This window comes from Hyperolius riggenbachi, chromosome 5 (assembly GCF_040937935.1).
Source record: "Hyperolius riggenbachi isolate aHypRig1 chromosome 5, aHypRig1.pri, whole genome shotgun sequence".
Taxonomy (NCBI): domain Eukaryota; kingdom Metazoa; phylum Chordata; class Amphibia; order Anura; family Hyperoliidae; genus Hyperolius; species Hyperolius riggenbachi.
The window spans coordinates 344,988,545-345,009,840 of record NC_090650.1 but is presented as its reverse complement, the minus strand read 5'-3'; the positions used below and the strand labels follow the sequence as shown (position 1 = coordinate 345,009,840).

General features: G+C 43.1%; 1 protein-coding gene and 1 long non-coding RNA gene across 3 annotated transcripts in view; one reads left to right on the top strand and one right to left on the bottom strand.

Annotated features, from left to right (window-relative positions):
- Window positions 1–1,493, top strand: part of PENK (proenkephalin) — a 32,152-nt gene extending 30,659 nt beyond the window's left edge. The window contains exon 3 of the mRNA XM_068234780.1: window positions 635–1,493. Coding sequence (XP_068090881.1) covers window positions 635–1,249 — 615 coding nt within the window. The 3' untranslated portion in view covers window positions 1,250–1,493. The remainder of the gene's footprint in view (window positions 1–634) is intronic.
- LOC137517747 (uncharacterized) overlaps window positions 1–21,054 on the bottom strand; it is a 102,607-nt gene extending 81,553 nt beyond the window's left edge. For both annotated transcript variants that reach the window (XR_011020645.1, XR_011020646.1), the window contains exon 1: window positions 20,969–21,054. This is a non-coding gene — a long non-coding RNA (uncharacterized lncRNA). The remainder of the gene's footprint in view (window positions 1–20,968) is intronic.
- Window positions 21,055–21,296: the final 242 nt, after the last annotated feature.

The following is a 21,296-nucleotide window of genomic DNA, read 5'->3' as shown; positions in this document are numbered from 1 at the left end:
TAAAGCTGTCTGTAACAGCCAGAGCAGCTAGAAACAGCTACATAACTTGCCCACAGTAACAATGTCACCATGTAATACATGTCAGAATGTGAATCTGGGAGAGGAAAGATTTTACAATGAGCAAACACTGACTAAATCATTTATACATAATTATTGTAAAAATGAAGCACTTTTTTTATTAAATTATTTTCACTGGAGTTCCTCTTTAAGTTGGGTGAGGTGCCTGACAACAACCACCTCAACCGACAATCAGGCATGTGTACGGCACCCAACAACCCCCGATGCCCAACCAGGAAATTATCCACTGGACGGATCTACTCAACCCCAGCTACGTCGATTCCGTTGTTCATGCTACTCCCCCACCTGCAGCGTGACATCATCCATGCGCTGCTTGTCATCTCTCCACCTCCCCCACATAGTAACACAGCGCATTATCAGCTACAAAGCTGACACCCATGTGTGCAGTCCAGCCCAGCAATATCGCCCAAGGGGATCAGGTGCTGATCCCCAACGGGTAACATGCATTGGAAGTGTGTATGAGCCCTTAATAAATGTGATAAAGATAAGCAAGTCTTCCAAACTGTGTATACAAGAATTGTTATGGCTTACATATTCTAATTTAATCTTCTTACAGGCTTGCACATTGGAATGTGAAGGAAAATTGCCATCTGCCAAAGCCTGGGGGACTTGTAAAGAGCTTCTCCAGACAGTGAAAGAGGACAATGCTTCAGAAGCTGAAAAGGAACCGGATGACAGCCATTTATTAGCCAAAAAATATGGGGGCTTCATGAAGCGATATGGTGGCTTTATGAAAAAGAAAATGGATGAGCTGTACCATGCAGAACCAGATGAAGACTCTGCAGGTGGAGAGGTTATTGCTAAGAAGTACGGAGGTTTCATGAAGAAAGAGTTTGACAGTGATACATCGGATCTCCTCCGAGAGCTTCTAGGTACGGGTGGAGAGGCAGAGAATGAAGTGCCAGGAGAAGTCAATAAAAGGTATGGTGGATTCATGAGAGGTTACAGAAGTCCAGATGCTGAAGATGAGGCTAAGGAGCTGCAGAAGCGATATGGTGGCTTTATGAGAAGAGTAGGCAGGCCAGAATGGTGGCAGGACTACCAAAAAAGATATGGCGGATTCATGAGGCGTTTTGCAGATTCTATTCTTCCTTCAGATGAAGACGGAGAGAGCTATTCCAAAGAAATACCAGAAATGGATAAAAGATATGGTGGATTTATGAGATTTTAATTCCATTCCCTCCTGCCCCAAATTTATTGAAAAAGACTGCCTCATACACCATATTTTATTGTAATGTGTTGCCTGCACTGTACAGTTTTTTACTGTCTTAGTTAATAATGCAACTTGCAATCTGTTATATCAGGCTCTGTGTTCTTTATAACTCAACAACAAAATCTGTTTGTCACATTTAAGTTTATACTGTAGGTATTATGCTGGAAATATTTTTGTTACTGTATTTTTTTTTCTTTTAAACAGAATACATCTACCAATGCTTATTGTATATAAATAAATTATTCATCTTATCTGCACAGTGTATGGCTTGTCACTTTTATCTCTACAGGTTGATGTGCAGTGATACAGATCTAGGCTATGACGTGTTTGCTTTCAGCCGTAGGGGTTCAATCACTTATCGCTAGACCTATAGCCCAGTGCATGCTTTGATCGTCATTTCTCTTTTTCGTTGGCTCTGAATATTGTATACTAAATACACAATACAGTTTCTCCAGCTAGGCATACCTTTATGGAAGGGTGCAAAAAGGAAAACACTACCACAGAATTTAGTACCTGAGAATATTAGCAAACAGAAAAGCAGTAATTTTCTTCCAGACAATGAAATGCATTCATAGAAGCTTGGATAATGTATTCAGTGCTCTCAACATACATCTATTTCCAAAAGTGGCCACACAATAGGCAAGTAGGGAGGACAAACTAACCTCAGGCAATAAAGCCTCCACTCGGGGTGGTAGAAACTGACACTTAAAGGGGTTCTGTGGAGGCTTTAAAAAACAAAAATGGACGCTTACCTGGGGCTTCTATCGGCCCCCTGCAGCTGTCATGTTCTGCGCCGTCCTCCTATGATCTTCCGTTCCTCGCCGCCAGCACTGGTCTATTATTCGTCTAAATAGATGAATAGAGCTCGCTCCCGCACCCGTCATCGTGAGCTTATTGCAAAAGATGCAGTAAGAAGTTTTCTTGTACTGTGCCTGCGCAGTAAGCTCCTGATGACACGCATGGGAGCGAGCACGCGCGCAGCCACAGTTGGATCAGATGCCGAATTAGACCAGGCATGGATGGCGGATCGTAGAGGACGGCATGGAACATGACAGCTGCAGGGGGCCGATAGAAGCACCAGGTAAGTGTCCGTTTTTGTTTTTTTTAAAGCCTCCACAGAACCCCTCTAAGTTTCAGAGCCACCAAACTTAAATAAAATAATTAACAACAATTTAAAAAGAGGAGGTAGATATGAACTTACTTCCTCTCAGGGAAAACACTCAAGACTGAGATAAGTAATTATAGCTTGGATTTTACAAAACAAAAAAAAAACCTCACAGAATGAAATGCATTTCTCAGGACTAGGTTCCCGCTTCAGGCAAATATTGAGAGCAAAATCTCAGTCAATCTCAGAGATTTAGATTTTACTCTTGATATTTGTCTGATGAGCCCAGTTCCCAGAAACACGTTGCATTCTATGAGAGATGTTTTTGTAATATTAAAGCTATAATAATTTATCTCACTCTACAGTGTTTTCCCATAGAGGAGGTAAGTTCATATCTACCTCTTTTTTTAAGCTGTTTTAAATTAATTTATTTGATTCTATTGTGGCACCTCTGACACTTAAGTGCCATCAACTTTTATCTGTCCATCAGTAGTTAACCATCATAGTGGGAGTTCACTTTCATTGGTAATGCCTTCCCATGTTGGAAATGCCCTGAAAAGATTGCTCACTGTGTTCAACACTGAACATTTTCAGGGAAGAAGTACAAGTGAAATGCCCAGAAAATGATTCTTCAATGGCATCGCCTCTTGCTGGTTGGTCGGCGTTGAGAAGGGTATTGGCTGTTACAGAAAAGCTGTCAGTCTTTTGATTTCCCAAAAAAATTTGTGCAGGTCTTCTAAACACCTTGCTGAACTCCAAATAGTTGTTTTTTAAATATTGCATTTATTAACGCTTATCTCATCTGAGGCCCTACAAACATAATCGTCACGCCTCACCAAGAATAAGTGGAACAATTCTTGTGACATGTTAATCTCCACTGACCTACGAAGTGGAAGCCATGATAGCCAATGCAAGCCACTAATAGCTTATGAGTTAACTGACAGCTGATTAATTACCAGGGCTGATGGCTAATTGAGCTCCAAATTGAGCATCAAATAATGGTTTTCAGAGTTACATTGTGGGTCAAAGGACACTTGCATGTTTGGCGAATTTTCCTTTCATTCTTACTCACTACATACATAATACAATAATTTTTGATGATTAAAACAAAATATAAACAAGTAAAAAACAATAACATAAGTCAAATATTACAAATGAGAGAAAAACAATATGCACCGGTTGTAGACTACCAGTACCAATACATATAAATGACGAGGCATTTTATTCACTTGCGTTAATTAAAATGTATGGTGTTACTTTGTAGGAGTGACCAAACATCTTCTACATGTAACGATAGGTGTCAGCACACAGAGAATTTCTGATTATTGGTGATCTGCAGTATCACCAATAATACAGATGCTATACCCGATTATGTGTGATCTGCAGAATCACCAATAATACCAGTATAGCTTGACACAGGACACCTAATGTGGTAAAGTGTTTGGTGCAACAGTATGAAAAGGTTATCTCCCGAGGAGCGGGAGATACAGACTCTACTGCAGCCAGTGGACCCCTGGGGTGCAGGTGGCCACTGACAGCTGAAGCTGACCTCCTCAAGCGGAGGAGAGACAGACTGTACTGCAGCCAAGGATTCCCTGATGGATTGTGAATCAGACTGTACTGCAGCCAAGGATTCCCTGATGGACTGGGAATCAGACTGTACTGCAGCCAGTGGACTCCTATGGAGTAGAGCCCCCTGACTGAACTGCAAGAGGGTCTTCCTGAGGAGCAGGTAGCCCTTGCAGCTAATTGACACCTGGAGAGTTAGTGTCACGAGTAGTACAGTAAGGCTGATCACTCAAGGGATGAGTGACAGCCAGAAGCGTCAGACAGGCCAGGTCGGCAACACACGAGTAGACAAAGTACAGAGACAGAAGGCTGATTCGGTAACCGGGTACAGGCAAGGTTGGCAACTGGTAGACAGATGAGCAGAGGTACCGAATCAGTAAGCAGCGGAGTGGTCAGGAAAGCCAGAGATCATAACAGGTAATAGTATCACAATATCCTAGTCTTAGGTGTGAGGTCCTTGGTCTCAACACCTGGGAACTAGTCTAGAATATAACAGTAGCAACACAGCAATATCCTCGTCTTAGGTGTGAGGTCCTTGGTCTCAACACCTGGAAACTAGTCTAGAATATAACAGTAGCAACACAGCAATCTCCTAGTCTTAGGTGTGAGGTCCTTGGTCTCAACACCTGGGAACTAGTCTAGAATATAACAGTAGCAACACAGCAATCTCCTAGTCTTAGGTGTGAGGTCCTTGGTCTCAACACCTGGGAACTAGTCTAGAATATAACAGTAGCGACACAGCAATTTCCTAGTCTTAGGTGTGAGGTCCTTGGTCTCAACACCTGGGAACTAGTCTAGAATATAACAGTAGCAACACAGCAATCTCCTAGTCTTAGGTGTGAGGTCCTTGGTCTCAACACCTGGGAACTAGTCTAGAATATAACATTAGCAACACAGCAATCTCCTAGTCTTAGGTGTGAGGTCCTTGGTCTCAACACCTGGGAACTAGTCTAGAATATAACAGTAGCAACACAGCAATCTCCTAGTTTTAGGTGTGAGGTCCTTGGTCTCAAGGCCTGGGAACTAGTCTAGTAGATAACAATACAATAATACAATAGAAGCAACATCGGAATCCGACTAAGTGTGAATTCCCAGCTCCGGCTGGTTCTAACACACTGTAAGATCTGACTGAGGTCTGAGTGCTCACACATGAGTATTCGCAACGGCAGACAACCTGCAACTGACAAGCAAGTCCTATATATACCCAGAGCGCTCCACAGCGCCGTCCCAGTCACTCAGCCAATCCGGAGCACAGCCGGAGTCAGCTGACCTGCCTGATCAGCTGACTCCCCTTCTACTGACATAAAGGTCCTGTCGCCTGGCCCGATAATTCTCAACCTGTGTGCACTAGAAGGACCAGGCGAACCAGCAGCATGTAGCCGCGCGACAGAGGCCACCGGCTGGAACGCGGAGATAGCCGCCCTGCCACTTGCCCATGTGGCGGCATCTCTGCTATTCATTACACTACAACTATAAAAATACATAAACATAAAACGGTTTCCTTCCAAAATGATCTTACTTTTTCTTTGGATATACCAGAGGAATTATACTGTGGAGATAAATACAGCACAAACCAATAATTTAAAGCCCAAGTTCAGGGAACTTTTTCTGAATGCATTGTTTTTAGCAGTGGAGGTTATATCTGATTTCACTGTTGTTATTAAGTTAGTCCCGAGGTGTGGATTCAGTGAGGAAACCAGTTGACGCCCTACTTCCTGCTACCCATGTCACTGCAGGAAGCCACATTCTGACTGAGCGAGGGGAAAGGAGAAAATAAACTGAAACTATAAGTCTAGTGAGGAGCCCATAGACAATCAACTCCTTAGCAAGGCACTTTATATTTTTATTGTAAAAGTTTAATTTTTTTCCAAACAAATGTCTACATTAATTAAAATACTATTGCTAATAAATGCATTCAAAAAATCTGATGGCCAAGATAATTTTTTTCTGAACCTATATTTTAAAATAGAACAAAAAAAGTCAGTACTGGCATTTTATCAGAATACAAAACTTATCAGCCTATAGGATTGGTCTTAAACACGTCCACTGTCACAACCACATACCCCTAAAATTCTGCAAAGGATAAAAAATAATATACAGAACTTCAAAAAGGAATTTAATGGGTACCTGTAGGTGAAAACGGGCCCAAAGGGGTACTCAACTAGGTGGAAGAAAGCCTCTGGGTCCTCCCCCGTCCTTCTACAATGGCCTGTTCCAGCGTTGCAACTCCCAAAAGACCATCGACAAGGGCTTGTCGGTGGCTCACAGAAGCACAGTAGCACAGATCCGCTTCAGCGGAAACAGCCAAGCCTGATCAGAACTGTGCTACTTCACAGTGCAGCCACACTCTTCGGGGGTCTGGAATGGCCTGGCGGTGGAGGATAGGTGATCCAGGGGCTTCCCTCTCCCGAGGTAAGTAACCAAAACTTAGGCTTGTAAACCTCAAAGGTTTTCTTTAATGAAAAAAGCATATGGTATAGTCTAACAATGTGTTATCTTTACCCTGTGAGTACTACATTCTAAAACATAGCATGTTAATAGCAATAAACAAAGTAAACTTTATTTTTAGTAATTAAAACAAAGCGCCAAAAATATTCATTACGTATTTGTCTGCCTTCTGTCACACTCTTAAAGAGGAACTCCAGTGAAAATAATGTAGTAAAAAAAGTGCTTCATTTTTTACCATAATTATGTATAAATGATTTAGTCAGTGTTTGCTCATTGTAAAATCTTTCCTCTCCCCGATTTACATTCTGACATTTATTACATGGTGACATTTTTACTGTGGGCAGGTTATGTAGCTGCTGCTAGCTGTTTTGGCTGTTAGAGACAGCTGTAAACAGCTAATTCCTGTCTGTGAACATTGTTACATTGTGGCAGTTTGCCCAGAGTACCGCGGTACTCGGAGCTTCTTGTGGGAGGGGTTTCAGCACAAAATCAGTCATACAGCGCCCCCTGATGGTCTGTTTGTGAAAAGCATCATATTTCTCATGTAAAAGGGGGTATCAGCTACTGATTGGGATAAAGTTCAATTCTAGGTTGGAGTTTCTCTTTAAAGAGACACTGAAGCGAAAAAAAAATATTATATAGTGAATTGGTTGTGTACTATGAATAATTACTAGAAGATTATCAGCAAATAAAATATTCTCATACTTTTATGTTCAGGTATATAGTGTTTTTTCTAACATTGCATCATTCTATAATATGTGCAGATTACACAACACTCAGCATTCAAAATGAGTCTTTCAGAGCAGTCTGTGAAGTAATGACCTCTCCTCTAGCAGAGAAAAAGTAAACAGTTCACTTACAGTTGAGATAATAAAAGTCAGATAACAGCCCTCTCCACGACTAACTTAGTTGGAGAGCTTAATGGCTTGTTTGCATAGAGATAACAACTGGAGTTTCTCAACTCTTCCTGTACTGGAAACAATTAGACTGATGTATCTGATATTAATGTTTTATTTCTTAGCTGTACTACACATACAAATCATAATATCATCATTTTTTTTTCGCTTCAGTGTCTCTTTAAAGAAGTGAACTTGGTTCACAAGAACTGAACATTTCTGTTTTTTGTGCTGGGCCAGTGGTTAAATACAAGCATCATTTTAAGTCTAGTATTTCAGTAATAGGAAGACACACACTGATCTATGTGCAGTACTTAATTGATATTATATACATTAATAACTGAGCTACCATAGAAATATGCTTTTTATGTATTCTCTTTTACATAGGATTTTTTACACACTATAATGGACAATAAAATTAATTTAAATGGACAATTAGAAGTATTGTTATTTTTATTATTGCATTTTTATTTGGAAGCCCACAAAGAAAAATGTAAGCTCGGTAAGTACATATAATTAATGGAAAGAATGTCAAAAGCATTTCTCTGTAAACATTTGCCCACATATCATTATGGAGGGATGGGTGGGATATGAAGGTTTAAAGAATGTTCAGTACATATTTATTGGACACTAAAAATGATGACATTTCACGGGTCTTACTTGCTTCATTAGGTGAATTTCAAACGGTGTCTTAGAGCAGAGCGGCACACAGACTAATATTACTAATTGGCGTTTCAGAGTCAATGCAGTTCCACAGACAGTTTGAAATTGGCATGAGGAAGCGGGTAAGACCCATGAAACGCATCTTCATTTTTAGTGTCCAATAAATATGTAATGAAAGCCCAATATGAGGCAATATGAGGTAATAAATAATATGAGCTAATAATATGAGGAAATATAATATAAGACCAATATGAACCCGTATGAGGTAAGACTATTGTTTCTTTAAATCTTCATATCTCTGGGACACTTACTCCCACCCCTCGAGTTCCTCCTCTTAGTTAAAGGCTCCACCTGAAAGTAATCTCAAGAGGTATTTGTTTCTTTGGAGAGCGACCATCTGAAGAAGAATCCTCGACAGACCTGTGTGGAGATGGCATTCTCCACTTGTCTATTACTGTGGTTGCCTTTCAGCAATCCAGTTTTTCACCACTATCATTATCCCTCTGGTTTAAATACTACACTCTACTGGTGCTCATGGTGTCTTTTTTCTCTCGGTTCCCAGGACTCACGAGTTGAAGTTGATGGACCAAAAAGAGTTCACCAAAAAGTGAACCTAGCAAAAAAAATGTTTTACTTTGGTCCACATAATAAACATTTATATGCTATGCTAGCATGTTATGCACAATATTCAAAGAAAGGTGCGCTACTTCATTAAGCCAGATCAGTGAGTCCTTTGAGGATTCCCTTCCTCCAATATCCGGTGAACCTCAAGAAATACAAAATGATAAAGCCATCATTGTGTAGATGCATAAACAATTGAGAACAGTAAAAAAAAAGGTAGTACTACTTACAAACATTAATAAAATTCAGGCATATAATAAAACGAAGACGTCTTCTCCACTGAGCTAATCCTGCCCGTCAAACCACAAATTTATGGATGATTCGTGATGAGTGGATAAAGGAACGATCGGCACCAAATGCTATACTGGCAGCCTTCTGGGGGGTCTTTAGTGTTTGCTCCCTGTGCCTCCGGTTTAAAGACATCAATTGTATGGCGAAGATCAAAGGATACCGGGCACCAGCTGAATTGCAAAGGCTAATTTATTTCATCCCACCATAGACAGACACCATAATTCAGGCAGTAGGTCTAACAGCCGTTTCGCAAGCTAGCAATGCTTGTCTCTGAGGAAGCAAGCATTGCTAGCTTGCGAAACGGCTGTTAGACCTACTGCCTGAATTATGGTGTCTGTCTATGGTGGGATGAAATAAATTAGCCTTTGCAATTCAGCTGGTGCCCGGTATCCTTTGATCTTCGCCATACAAATTTATGGATGTTTGCAGTGACATTTACAGAGGTGCAGCACGCTTATATATTAGGAAGTGTTAAGGTTTAAGGGGGAGCGCACCATCATTTCTTCATAATATGCTAGTATGTTAACTTACAACATTTCAAACATTTTCATTCGCTTTGTGGCAATGCACATAAACTACTACAGCAAACAGCATGCTGGATGATTGGAGTTCAGTCATCTAAGGTAAACGTTTATTTGTTTGAACAGTACATTTTCCATGAAGCTGTGATGGAAGTGGTACAGCATGATTGTGTGATTCCTCTGAACCTCAAACACTCAGATGGAAAGTGTCCCTAACACTTTCATCTTCACTTCTCAAAATGTGAGTCTGCCTTGTACATCATCAACATGACAACATATTCTCCAACAAACAGCAAACTCATGTCAAAGTCCAACTAAACTCAAACGTGGACAAGTCAAATTCTTAAAGTAATCAGGATGGTAAGTGAATAAAAAAGAGTGTATAGAAGAGGGTGGTAGATAGAAAACCTATTACATTGGTCATATTTTCTTGCCAATGCATTATAAATGGCTTCCTGAATGGCTTCTTGAATCAGAGTAATCAAGCAGCTCAAAACCACTAGGAATGTATAGGGGACTAAAAGAGACCGAAAAGCCCTCCTACTAAACAAGTAATGTTTAGTGTTGTTTGCCAATCTTAAAACAGAAGGAACTTGCAATAATTCAGATTTAAATGTGTAACTGTGGTTACCCCTTAGCTGCCGTTCTGGATGCAAGCCTTGCTTCGGGGCATAAAGAGAAAATTTGCATATTCAACAGTGAGCATTGTGGGTAACCATTGATACACACTTAAATCTGAATTTACCGCAGGTACTTTTTTGAATCAGCTGATAAATTAGTTAATAAAGTGTAACTAGTTGACTAAAAAAAGTAAGAATATTTGCCAGCATATTTGCATTACAGTAGAAAGAATGTGACTGCACCCAAACAATAAAGGCAGTAAATTGGAGGAGAGGGGGGGGGGGGGGATTTGAGCTGTAGATAACTGCCATTGCTGCAAGCAGGGAGCTGAACTACAAATCATAGAACCCTCCAGCAAAACTTTGGTCTGGCCCCCTACCTTATGCTACAACCCAGCCCCACCCCCAATATTACATAACAGGGGTATCCACCTTGCCCTTTCCCGTTCTCAATCTATCAAATGTGACCACCATTTCTTGTCCTTAACATGTGTGGCCTGTCACCATCACCGCCCACCCTTTTGCTCCCTAGCAAGTGTAGTCAGCATTTAAAGTGGACCTGAACTAAGAACGCCTCTCTGCTCTAAAATATACACAACAGCATAATACACTTTAACCTCCTTGCCGGTTATCCCGAGCTCAGCTCGGGGTAACCTGCGCAGGAGGATATCTCAGGCCCCGCTGGGCCGATTTGCATAATTTTTTTTCCCTACACGCAGCTAGCACTTTGCTAGCTGCGTGTAGGTCGCGATCGCCGCCGCTCGCCGCCGATTCGCCACTACCCGCCGCGCCAAGCCGCCCCCCCCCCCCCCGCCCCAGACCCCTGCGCAGCCTGGCCAATCAGTGCCAGGCAGCGCTAAGGGGCGGATCGGAGTTCACTCTGACGTCACGACGTCTATGACGTCGGTGACGTCATCCCGCCCGGTCGCCATGGCGACCGGGGAAGCCCTGCAGGAAATCCCGTTCTCAACGGGATTCCCTGCATACTCTGATCGCCGAAGGCGATCGGAGTGGGTGGGGGGATGCCTCCGCTTAGCGGCTATCATGTAGCGAGCCCTGGGCTCGCTACATGATTTTAAAAAAAAAAAAAAAAGTGCGGCGCTGCCTCCTTGCCGGATTTTTTAGACCAGCAAGGAGGTTAAACAAAAAAAGCATTTCTTTGTTACAGCTGATACAAATCCTAAAATACATTTTCACAGTTTCTACTTCCTGGTTCATGGAAGCAGACATATTGTTTACAGCCTGTGCTTTCAAATGGGCTTATCTGTTTATCTGCCATAGGCAGTCATGTGACACAGAGGAGGATCAAATTACAACTTGTGATTAGACACAAATGAGGGGAGATTAAACAGGCTAAACTCTCTGAATACAGTCAGGGTGCATTTCTCTACGTTTTCCTTCTGTCCTGTGCAAGAGTTCAGGTCCACTTTAATGCCCTCAACCACTCTGCCCTTAAAAGGAATGTCCCTCTCTATATTTCACAATAAAATTGTTGCTACCATACACTCCAAAAGAAATACTTCCTCCAACCCGACCTCCCTCAGAATCCAACTAAAAACCTTTGGAGCCAGCGCCTTCTGTTATACTGCCTCTACCCTTTGGAATGCCTTCCCACAACCAATCAAGGCAGCTCCAACCCTGGAGAAATTTAAATAAAAACCGAAGATCCACCTGTTTAGTTTGGCATTTAATCACATAACTTTTTCCCCTGTAACACATCACTATTTACCGCACTGATCTGAGACAAGCTTATGCACATTGGCTTCTGTGGAAGAAATACACTTTGCAAATGTTAAGTCATTGCTGCTGTTGTTGCTTATATTCCCCTCCTCAAAAAAAGTCTGCTACATATCTACTAAATACTCACCATTCTCAAAATATGTACGCTGAGTTTGAAAAAAAAAATGTAAAATAAAAAAACAAACAAAAAAAAAATTTTCACCATTCTGCTGGAGGACTTGTTCCTCATCCCAACAATGAACCCCACTCCACATCCTATGGGAATGCCAGTTAATCAAACCCTTCTGGAATTTAATATCTGAAATAATTTCTCATATTTTACAATCACCAATAACTCTTACACTCCAACTTGGATTATTGCTAATAGAATTAGATCAGTTTCCCTCCCTCCACAGGATACGTATTACACATATTATTTGTGCCGCCAGACAACTCATCCTATCCAATTGGGGGAACACAACTTTACCTTCCTTTTCCCAACTAAAATCTTATATTTCTTTCACCTTAGCAATGGAAAGCCTTTTATACATTAAGCTGGCCACTAACGGTCCAATTTCTAGCGAAAAATCGTTCGAGCGATCAGAAATTCTGATCGGACGAAAAATCGTTCACTACACCATCAACTAACCAATTATTGCTTCCTATCTATCACGACCACCAAGAAAATCCAAATTTTCGTTCGACGAAAATTCATTCGGGCGACATATTTTTCACTCGTTCATAATCGATTGTTTCCACCAATGGAGATTATTTACAACCAATCCGATCAGAATTTCTGATCGCTCGAACGATTTTTCGCTAGAAATTGGACCGTTAGTGGCCACCTTTAGACTAAACCCAGGGAGTTTATTAGATCTTTTTTCCATAGACTGGTCCTCGTTTCACTCAGCAAATACCCTGAGTGATTAACCCTACTTATACTCTCTCCACTGTTATTGGGACCCTCAAATCACTTTATTGATCATTAAACTTTAGGTATTATAGCAAAATAGAGCTCAAGTTTTTTTCCCCTCTCCTCCCCTCCTTCCTCTGGCTGGCAGGCCTCAGTCGCTACCTTCCCAAGTCAGTCTAAAATTAGGCTAGGACCAGGGCTTAGAGTAGTTTATTTTCCATTTGGTAATTATTCACCTTATCTCTAAATATTGTTTTATTTTAGTGTTCTTTTTTAGAGATTAGATTTGTCAGTTATTCGCTTTCCCTTGTAAAGTGTGTGAATATATGCTAGTTTTTCAAATGTTACTACTTGTTGGAATATGTCTTCACTCTCCACCTTCTATAGGAGGTGAGTGTCATCTTCTCCTCCTAATATCTTCTTTTATCAATAATTGCTACCTTGATTTTGTTTTTATTGAATCATTGACTGCTGTATGTTTTAAAATTTTCAATAAAAATCTATTGAGAAAAAAAAAAGTCTGCTACCATAAAACGTTCCCCAATGTAGAGTAGTGCGGCAGGGCAGTTTACCTGTTACAGCAGTCACTTACTGTCAGCCACCTCCATTAGATTAGATACAATGGGTGGCTGCAGTAAAAAGAAGTAGACCTGATGCTGGAGCAGATAAATTGCTCCATAGCACTGCACTGCAGACAGTGGCTACAGAGTATTGAGGGAGTACCTAAGGGGAACCTGGAATTGGAGGGAGGGATGAAGAATGCCCCCCAGCTTTCACAGAGTCTGCTCCCCTGTAAGCTTCGCCATTGGCTGCAAGCAAGCATCATTCACCATACAAAAAAAAAACACTTGGCTACATATCATATTGAAAATATATTTTATAATCATTGAATTAAAAATATGGATCACTTTTAATGACTTAAAAAAAAAGAACATAAGCTACACATACCGTGTTTCCTCTAAAGTTAGACCTACCCCGAAAGTAAGGCCTCCCTTATATTTCAAGCGTGCTTGAAATATAAGCCCTACTCCGAAATTAAGACCTAGCTGGGGGGACGCTTTGTGTATGGGGAGGTGTGTGGTCTCTTACCGCACCTCCCTTGTGGCTGCGTCCCCCTCCGTTCCTAGTAATTGCCCCGGTGGCGGCGGCGGCAGCGGCATTGTAAGCAATCTGTGAGGGTGCCCTTTGACCCTCACGCAAGTACGCTAGTTCGGGCTCTGCGCTGGCACTCTCTTCCTGTCATCATGTGCGACCGCCTGATGTGTCCCAGGTGCACATTGATTAATCAATGTGCGCCTGGGACGCATCAGACGGGCGCACATGATGAAAGGAAGAGAACGCCAGCGCAGAGCCCGAACTAGCGTACTTGCGTGAGGGTCAAAGGGCGCCCTCACAGATTGCTTACAATGCCGCCGCCGCCACTGAAGGAATTACTTGGAACAGAGGGGACGCAGTCACAAGGGAGGTGCGGTAAGAGCCTCCCCATACACATAGCGTCTAGCCCCTCCCACCCCCAAACCCTCCCACCCCCCAAAATAAGCTCTAGCACTAATTCCCTCCCCAAAAAGAATATAAGACAGTGTCTTATATTCGGGGAAAGACGGTATGTAGTTAAAATGTACAATATATACAAGAGTTTTGCCATATGGGACCCACACTAGCCCAAGAAGGGTGAATACACTCCAACCAGGAGCGTAGCAATAGGGGTTGCAGAGGTTGCGACCGCATCGGGGCCCCTGGGCCAGAGGGGCCCCCGTAGGGCCCTCCCACAACTACTGTATTAGCTTCCTATTGGTCCTGTGCTCATAATAATCTCTTCTATAGATACTTTGAATAGTAGTAATCATTAACAAGCTGTTTCCCATCCCCTTCTTGCACCTCTGACACTGTAGTTGCCATTGGCAGATTTTGTTGCGCCGTATCAATTGTTATGTATAGAGTGCTTGGGGGCCCCAATGTAAAACTTCCATCGGGGCCCACAGCTCCTTAGCTACGCCACTGACTCCAACAGAACCTTATTCCAATAGATTCCGTAGACACATTAAAAAGATTTTTCTTTAATATCAAAATAAATTCACTGCCCTGAAAATATATGAATGCTCCTTACCACTGTGTAATCTTTCAGAGGATTATGCTGATTATATGTCAGAGGCAGGAGCTATCATACTAAAATACTGCTGCTTATGCAAAGTGTTTGGGTAATATTCTGGCTACGATTAAAATTAATGAAGCCTGGTTGAAAACAATTTATTAATTGGACAGAATGGCTTTGCACAGAGAGATCATCCAGAGTCAGAAGTATTTGCACAATATCATTTGCTGCTGTTTAATATTCACAGCGCCACAATATATTCAGAAATCAGATTTCCGACATCATAAAAGTACAATGCATGAAATGTTTTATTAAATCGAGCTATGCATCCAAGATCGATTAATATATTTCTAGGTAACATCAATCTGGGCAACCCCATTTGTTACAAAGAATACAAAATAAAGATTTCTATGCAAGCCATGTTTATTACAAACAGAATATAAAGCTACTTAGATTGTGAACACTTTTGGAAATGGTGTTCCACTCCTATACCATGCTGTGCTGGAGGTGATGCTGTGCTGGCGGTTATGCTGTGGCCTGGCTGATAGTGATGCTGGCCTGGCTGGTAGTGATGCTGCGCTTGCTGTGATGCTGTGCTGGCTGGTGGTAATGCTGTGTTGGTAATGGGATGACTGGCACTAATGCTGTGGCCTGGCTGGTAGTGATTCTGTCCAGAATGGCGGTGATGCTGGCCTGGCAGGCGGTAATGCAGGGCTTGCTGTGATGCTGTGCTGGCTGGTAGTGATTCTGTCCTGAATGGCGGTGATGCTGGCCTGGCTGGCAGTAATGCTGTGATGCTGTGCTGGTTGGTGGTGATGCTGTGCGGATACTGTGTTGGCATGACTGGTAGGTGATGCTGTGCTTGGATATCAGTGATGCTGTGACCTGGCTGTCATTGATGCTGGGCTGGTGGTGATGCTGTGGCCTGGCTGGTAGTGATTCTGTCCTGAATGATGCTGGGCTAGTGTTAATGCTGTGGTTGGGCTGGCAGTGATGCTGGCAGTGATTCTGTCCTGAGTGATGCTGGGCTAGTGGTAATGCTGTGGTTTGGCTGGCAATGATGCTGGGCTGGCAGTGATACTGTGGCCTGGTTGGTGGTGATGCTGTACCCTGGCTGGCAGTGATGCTGTGGCCTGGCTGGTGGTGATGCTGTACCCTGGCTGGCAGTGATGCTGTGGCCTGGCTGGTGGTGATGCTGTGCTGGTTGGCCTGTCTGGTGGCGAAGCTTTGCTGATTGGCCTGGCAAGTGGTGATACTTGGCTGTCCTGTGCAGGCTGGCAGTGATGCTGGGCTGTGCTGTCTGGTGGTGATGCTTTGCCGGCTGGTGGTGATGCTGTGCTGGTGATAATGCTATGCTGGCTGGCAGTGATGCTCTGCTGATGATGATGTTGGGCTGGCTGGCAGTGAAGCTGTGCCGGTGATGATGCTGGGCTGGCGATGATGCTATGCTGGCTGGCAGTGATGCTCTGCCGGTGATGATGCTGGGCTGGCTGGCAGTGATGCTGGTCTGGCTGGCGATGATGCTGGCCTGGCTGGCAGTAATGCTTGGCTGGGCTGCTTAGCAATGATGCTGTGCAGAGCTAGCTGGCGGTGATGCTGTAGTACTGCGCGGGGGCAGATTGCTCCTGGTGACAGTAGCATGGCCTGGCCATACATGCGTAGTGCAGCCCGACTGGTATGACTGATATTACTGCTGGAGGTTATACCTGGTGTCTCCTCATTGTATAGATCCATAGTATGTTACCTATGAAGAGTACAGCGCAGCAAGTAGTCAGTGTCTCTTACTCACCTGCCTCAGGCTCCACCCTATGTGCTCAGCTTCAGCCGCCTGCTCTCTGCCCGCTGATCTCCAGTGCCTCGCATAATCATGTGAGGTGCACAAGAATCAAGTAGTGAGCAGCCGGCTGGAACTGGTCATGGAGGACACTGTGGGAGCCTGTGACAGGTGAGTGGGAGACACTGACCATCAGTGGTGCTGTTCCCCCACAGAAAAAAAAGAGCAGTGCTGGTGTCCTGCAATGTATTCTGTTTTGTTTGAACACCGGCATCATAGCAAGGAATGCTGGCGCCGCAAATTGCGGTACCGTGATGGGCACAACACGCCCTGACATCCGGGTGCACAGTGTGCTGAGATCCGGGGCAAAAGTATTCGGCCCCCTTGAATGTTTCCACATTTTGTCACATTATTGCCACAAACATGAATCAATTTTATTGGAATTCCACGTGAAAGACCAATACAAAGTGGTGTACACGTGAGAAGAGGAACGAAAATCATACATGATTCCAAACATTTTTTACAAATCAATAACTGCAAAGTGGGGTGTGCGTAATTATTCAGCCCCCTTTGGTCTGAGTGCAGTCAGTTGCCGATAGACATTGCCTGATGAGTGCTAATGACTAAATAGAGTGCTCCTGTGTGTAATCTAATGTCAGTACAAATACAGTTGCTTTGTGATGGCCTCAGAGGTTGTCTAAGAGAATCTTGGGAGCAACAACACCGTGAAGTCCAAAGAACACACCAGACAGGTCAGGGATAAAGTTAGTGAGAAATTGAGAGCAGGCTTAGGCTACAAAAAGATTTCCAAAGCCTTGAACATACCACGGAGCACTGTTCAAGCGATCATTCATAAATGGAAGGAGTGTGGCACAACTGTAAATCTACCAAGACAAGACCGTCCACCTAAACTCACAGGCCGAACAAGAAGAGCGCTGATCAGAAATGCAGTCAAGAAGCCCATGGTGACTCTGGATGAGCTGCAGAGATCTACAGCTCAGGTGGGGGAATCTGTCCATAGGACAACTATTAGTCGTGCACTGCACAAAGTTGGCCTTTATGGAAGAGTGGCAAGAAGAAAGCAATTGTGAACAGAAAAGCATAGGAAATCCCATTTGCAGTTTGTCACAAGCCATGTGGGGGACATGGCAAACATGTGGAAGAAGGTGCTCTGGTCAGATGTGACCAAAATGGAACTTTTTGGCCAAAATGTAAAACGCTATGTGTGGCGGTAAACTAACACTGCACATTACTCAGAACACACCATCCCCACTGTCAAATGTGGTGGCAGCATCATGCTCTAGGGGTGCTTTTCTTCAGCAGGGACAGGGAAGCTGGTCAGAGTTGAAGGGAAGATGGATGGAGCCAAATATAGGGCAATCTTGGAAGAAAACCTCTTGGAGACTGCAAAAGACTTGAGACTGGGGTGGAGGTTCACCTTCCAGCAGGACAACGTCCCTAAACATAAAGCCAGGGCAACAATGGAATGGTTTAAAACAAAACATATCCATGTGTTAGAATGGCCCAGACAAAGTCCAGATCTAAACCCAATCGAGAATCTGTGGCAAGATCTGAAAACTGCTGTTCACAAACGCTGTCCATCTAATCTGACTGAGCTGGAGCTGTTTTGAAAAGAAGAATGGGCAAGGATTTCAGTCTCTAGATGTGCAAAGCTGGTAGAAACATACCCTAAAAGACTGGCAGCTGTAATTGCAGCAAAAGGTGGTTCTACAAAGTATTGACTGAGGGGGTTGAATAATTATGCACACACCACTTTGCAGCTATTGATTTGTAAAAAAAAATTGGAATCATGTATGATTTTTGTTTCACTTCTCACGTGTACACCACTTTGTATTGGTCTTTCATGTGGAATTCCAATAAAATTGATTCATGTTTGTGGCAGTAATGTGACAAAATGTGGAAAACTTCAAGGGGGCCGAATACTTTTGCAAACCACTGTACTACAGGACTCAGCATGCATTGCAGCATCCATATCCTGGGATGCATTGTGGCCGGGAGCATGCTCCATAGACAGATTCTTTGAACTGCAGCCAGTAATGGCAAATCCCATTGGGACAGGGGCTACAGGAGCAGCCCCCTGTAGGTAAGCAATGGCGCTACCCCTGACCCCCCAACTGCATACTGAATTCAGAACCTCCCATATGGGGAGGTTCACTGTGAAAAAAGGGTGTACTAAGTGCACTTTAATATTCTTAGAACTTATAATAGTGTGGTTATTCTACTGAAGCAGAGGGGATATCTTGACTGTAGCTCCGGTTTAAGTAAACATTTTTCAAAGAAAACTAAAGTAAACAAGCTGATAGCAGACTAAATTAGTTGATTATAGGGGTGGAGGGCTAAATCATGCCTATATTACAATGTAAAGTGTCAGGATTGGAAGTAACCATGGGGGGCAGCAGAGGGGACTAGAGCTCTGAAAGAGACTACTTACTCTCCCCTTCTGATACAGGCAGGGATGGACTTCTGGAAGGGCCACAAAGGCCCGAGCTTGGGCTGCAACCCAAAGGGCACCTGGATGTGAAATAGGGGTTACTACATATGAAAGAGAAGGCTGAAAATGGGAATCATCACATGAAAAAGGGAAACTGATGCCCGAGGGAGCTGTACATGAAAGAGAGGGGCTGCTGTACATGGATGATACACATGGAAGAGGGGCTGCACATGGTATGGGAGGGGCGATGCTGCACCCAGAAGAGGAGCTCCAACATACTTGGCCTAGAGGTGGAAATAGTATAAATCCGGCCTTGGGTACAGGAGTCCATCCTTCAGATCAGTGTTGATGTGTTTGAACTCAGAACTTCTTCCCCGAATTCCTCGGAGCCTGAATCTTCACACATGCGCACCGCAGCAGGGGGCGTTAACTCACGCTTGTCGTGTCCTCTGCCCGATGCGCTCTATGTTGCGCTCCAGCTCTCCGATACTTCCTACTTCACAGCCAAAAGGAGGAAGTATCTGATAGCTGGAATACTACTCCAGATCAGGTCTTGCTGTGACTATACTTTTTATCAGTGAATCACAATGGTCACACACAATTTTATGACAGATTCCCAACTCCCTTCCCCAGGCTTTGGTGGTCACCAAGTGGAGAAGAAGAAAGGGCTGTGGTGCCATATGACCTCTGGACTACAACTCTAAAATAAGCCTATATTGTATTTCCTGCTCTATGCATCAATTACACAAGTAGAAACAGTGGATTTGGTTGTATTCTGCACACAGTAGCATATCTAGAGATCATGGGGGCCCATAGCAAAACTTTCATGGGGCCTTCAGATGTAGACACTCATAAGCAATGCTACGTGCCACTACCCAATGGAAATTAGTTAATTGGGCGAGTTACATTCTTATGCAATCAACATAGCTAATGGGCACTGAAATAAAGTCAGAGGGTGGAGAAACATAGGCCCCCCATGCTCCAGGGCCCTATAGCAGCTGCTATGGCTGCTATTGCTATTGCTACACCCCTGTCTGCACATCATACAGTGAATACTTACTGTCACCATGGTTCTAAAAATAAATGTATACAGCTGCTGATTGTAGAAAACCGTAGATGTCTTCAGTTAGAAATGAAAATGTATTTTTAATAACATTCAATGACAAAATGGCTTGTTTAGCCACAGTGTATATTATAGCACTTTTTAAGGAAAGTGTAGGTACTGTTACATCTTAAAACAAAATCAATGAAAATATGACTGTGTTTTGCTCACCACAGAGCTTTTACCGAACAAAACGCATTCTCTTCAAAGCGGTGACCTGATTAGTGTTGACTTTCTTGGAAAGATCACAGAATTACTTAACTTAAAAGTAAACTTATAAATGATTCACAATTAGTTCTTGTGTATTAAAAAAAGTTTAGCTGTGAAAAAAAACACATTTTGCTTATAATAAAATGCTGACTTTAACTTTAAGATAATAAATAATATATGATTCATCCATAAAGGACTTGACATGTGTACTGTGCCATGCTTTGCATTCATAATAGCGTGGCTCCGGATGCCATATCCAGGTATGCTGGCTCTATGTAATCATCCATTAGAGCATTGTACGGTTCTTAAGTTTTCATGTGCAAATTACAACACAAGGTGAAAATGTGTCTTTGTGGTTTTATCGGGATAAATGAAATTGATAAATGAAATTAACTACAGTGATTTCTATGGAGTAAGGGCCCATTCACACTAAAGAGAAAAATGCAATTCAACGCAAAAAGTACGGTAATTTCATCCTATGTAATTAATAGTTTGTGTTTTAACTACCAAATGGACTGCGAAAAAATGTGCATGGACTGGATTGCAATGCAAAGTCCCAACCTGCTGCATTTTTTCCACAGCAAATACAATGCAATCATCGCGAATTGGACACAATGGAAGTCTATGGGAATAGATGCTGTCCATTCTCACTAGGCTGGTCGCCACAAGCAAAACATTCACCTGTCTTGTGGTTTTTCGGTTCCACCGCCGAAGTTCGGTCCACTGCAGGGGATCCGGGCCCAGAAGAAGCATGGGACACCTCATTGGTTTGCAAAAGAACCAATGGGAATTGTCCTGCAACAGGAAAATTCTCATTGGTTCATGTGAACCAATGAGAAACATCCCTGTTGCTAGGTAGGATTTACACACCAAGGAAGCCCCATGCTTCCAGGTCTCTGGGCGAGCGGGGAACGAGCGAGGATGGTGCAGGCGGTAGGAGGAGCAGCAAAAGTACCAGCGGATGGGTGAGTGGGTGAGTGGTGACACAAACGCAGCAGCATCTGCATAC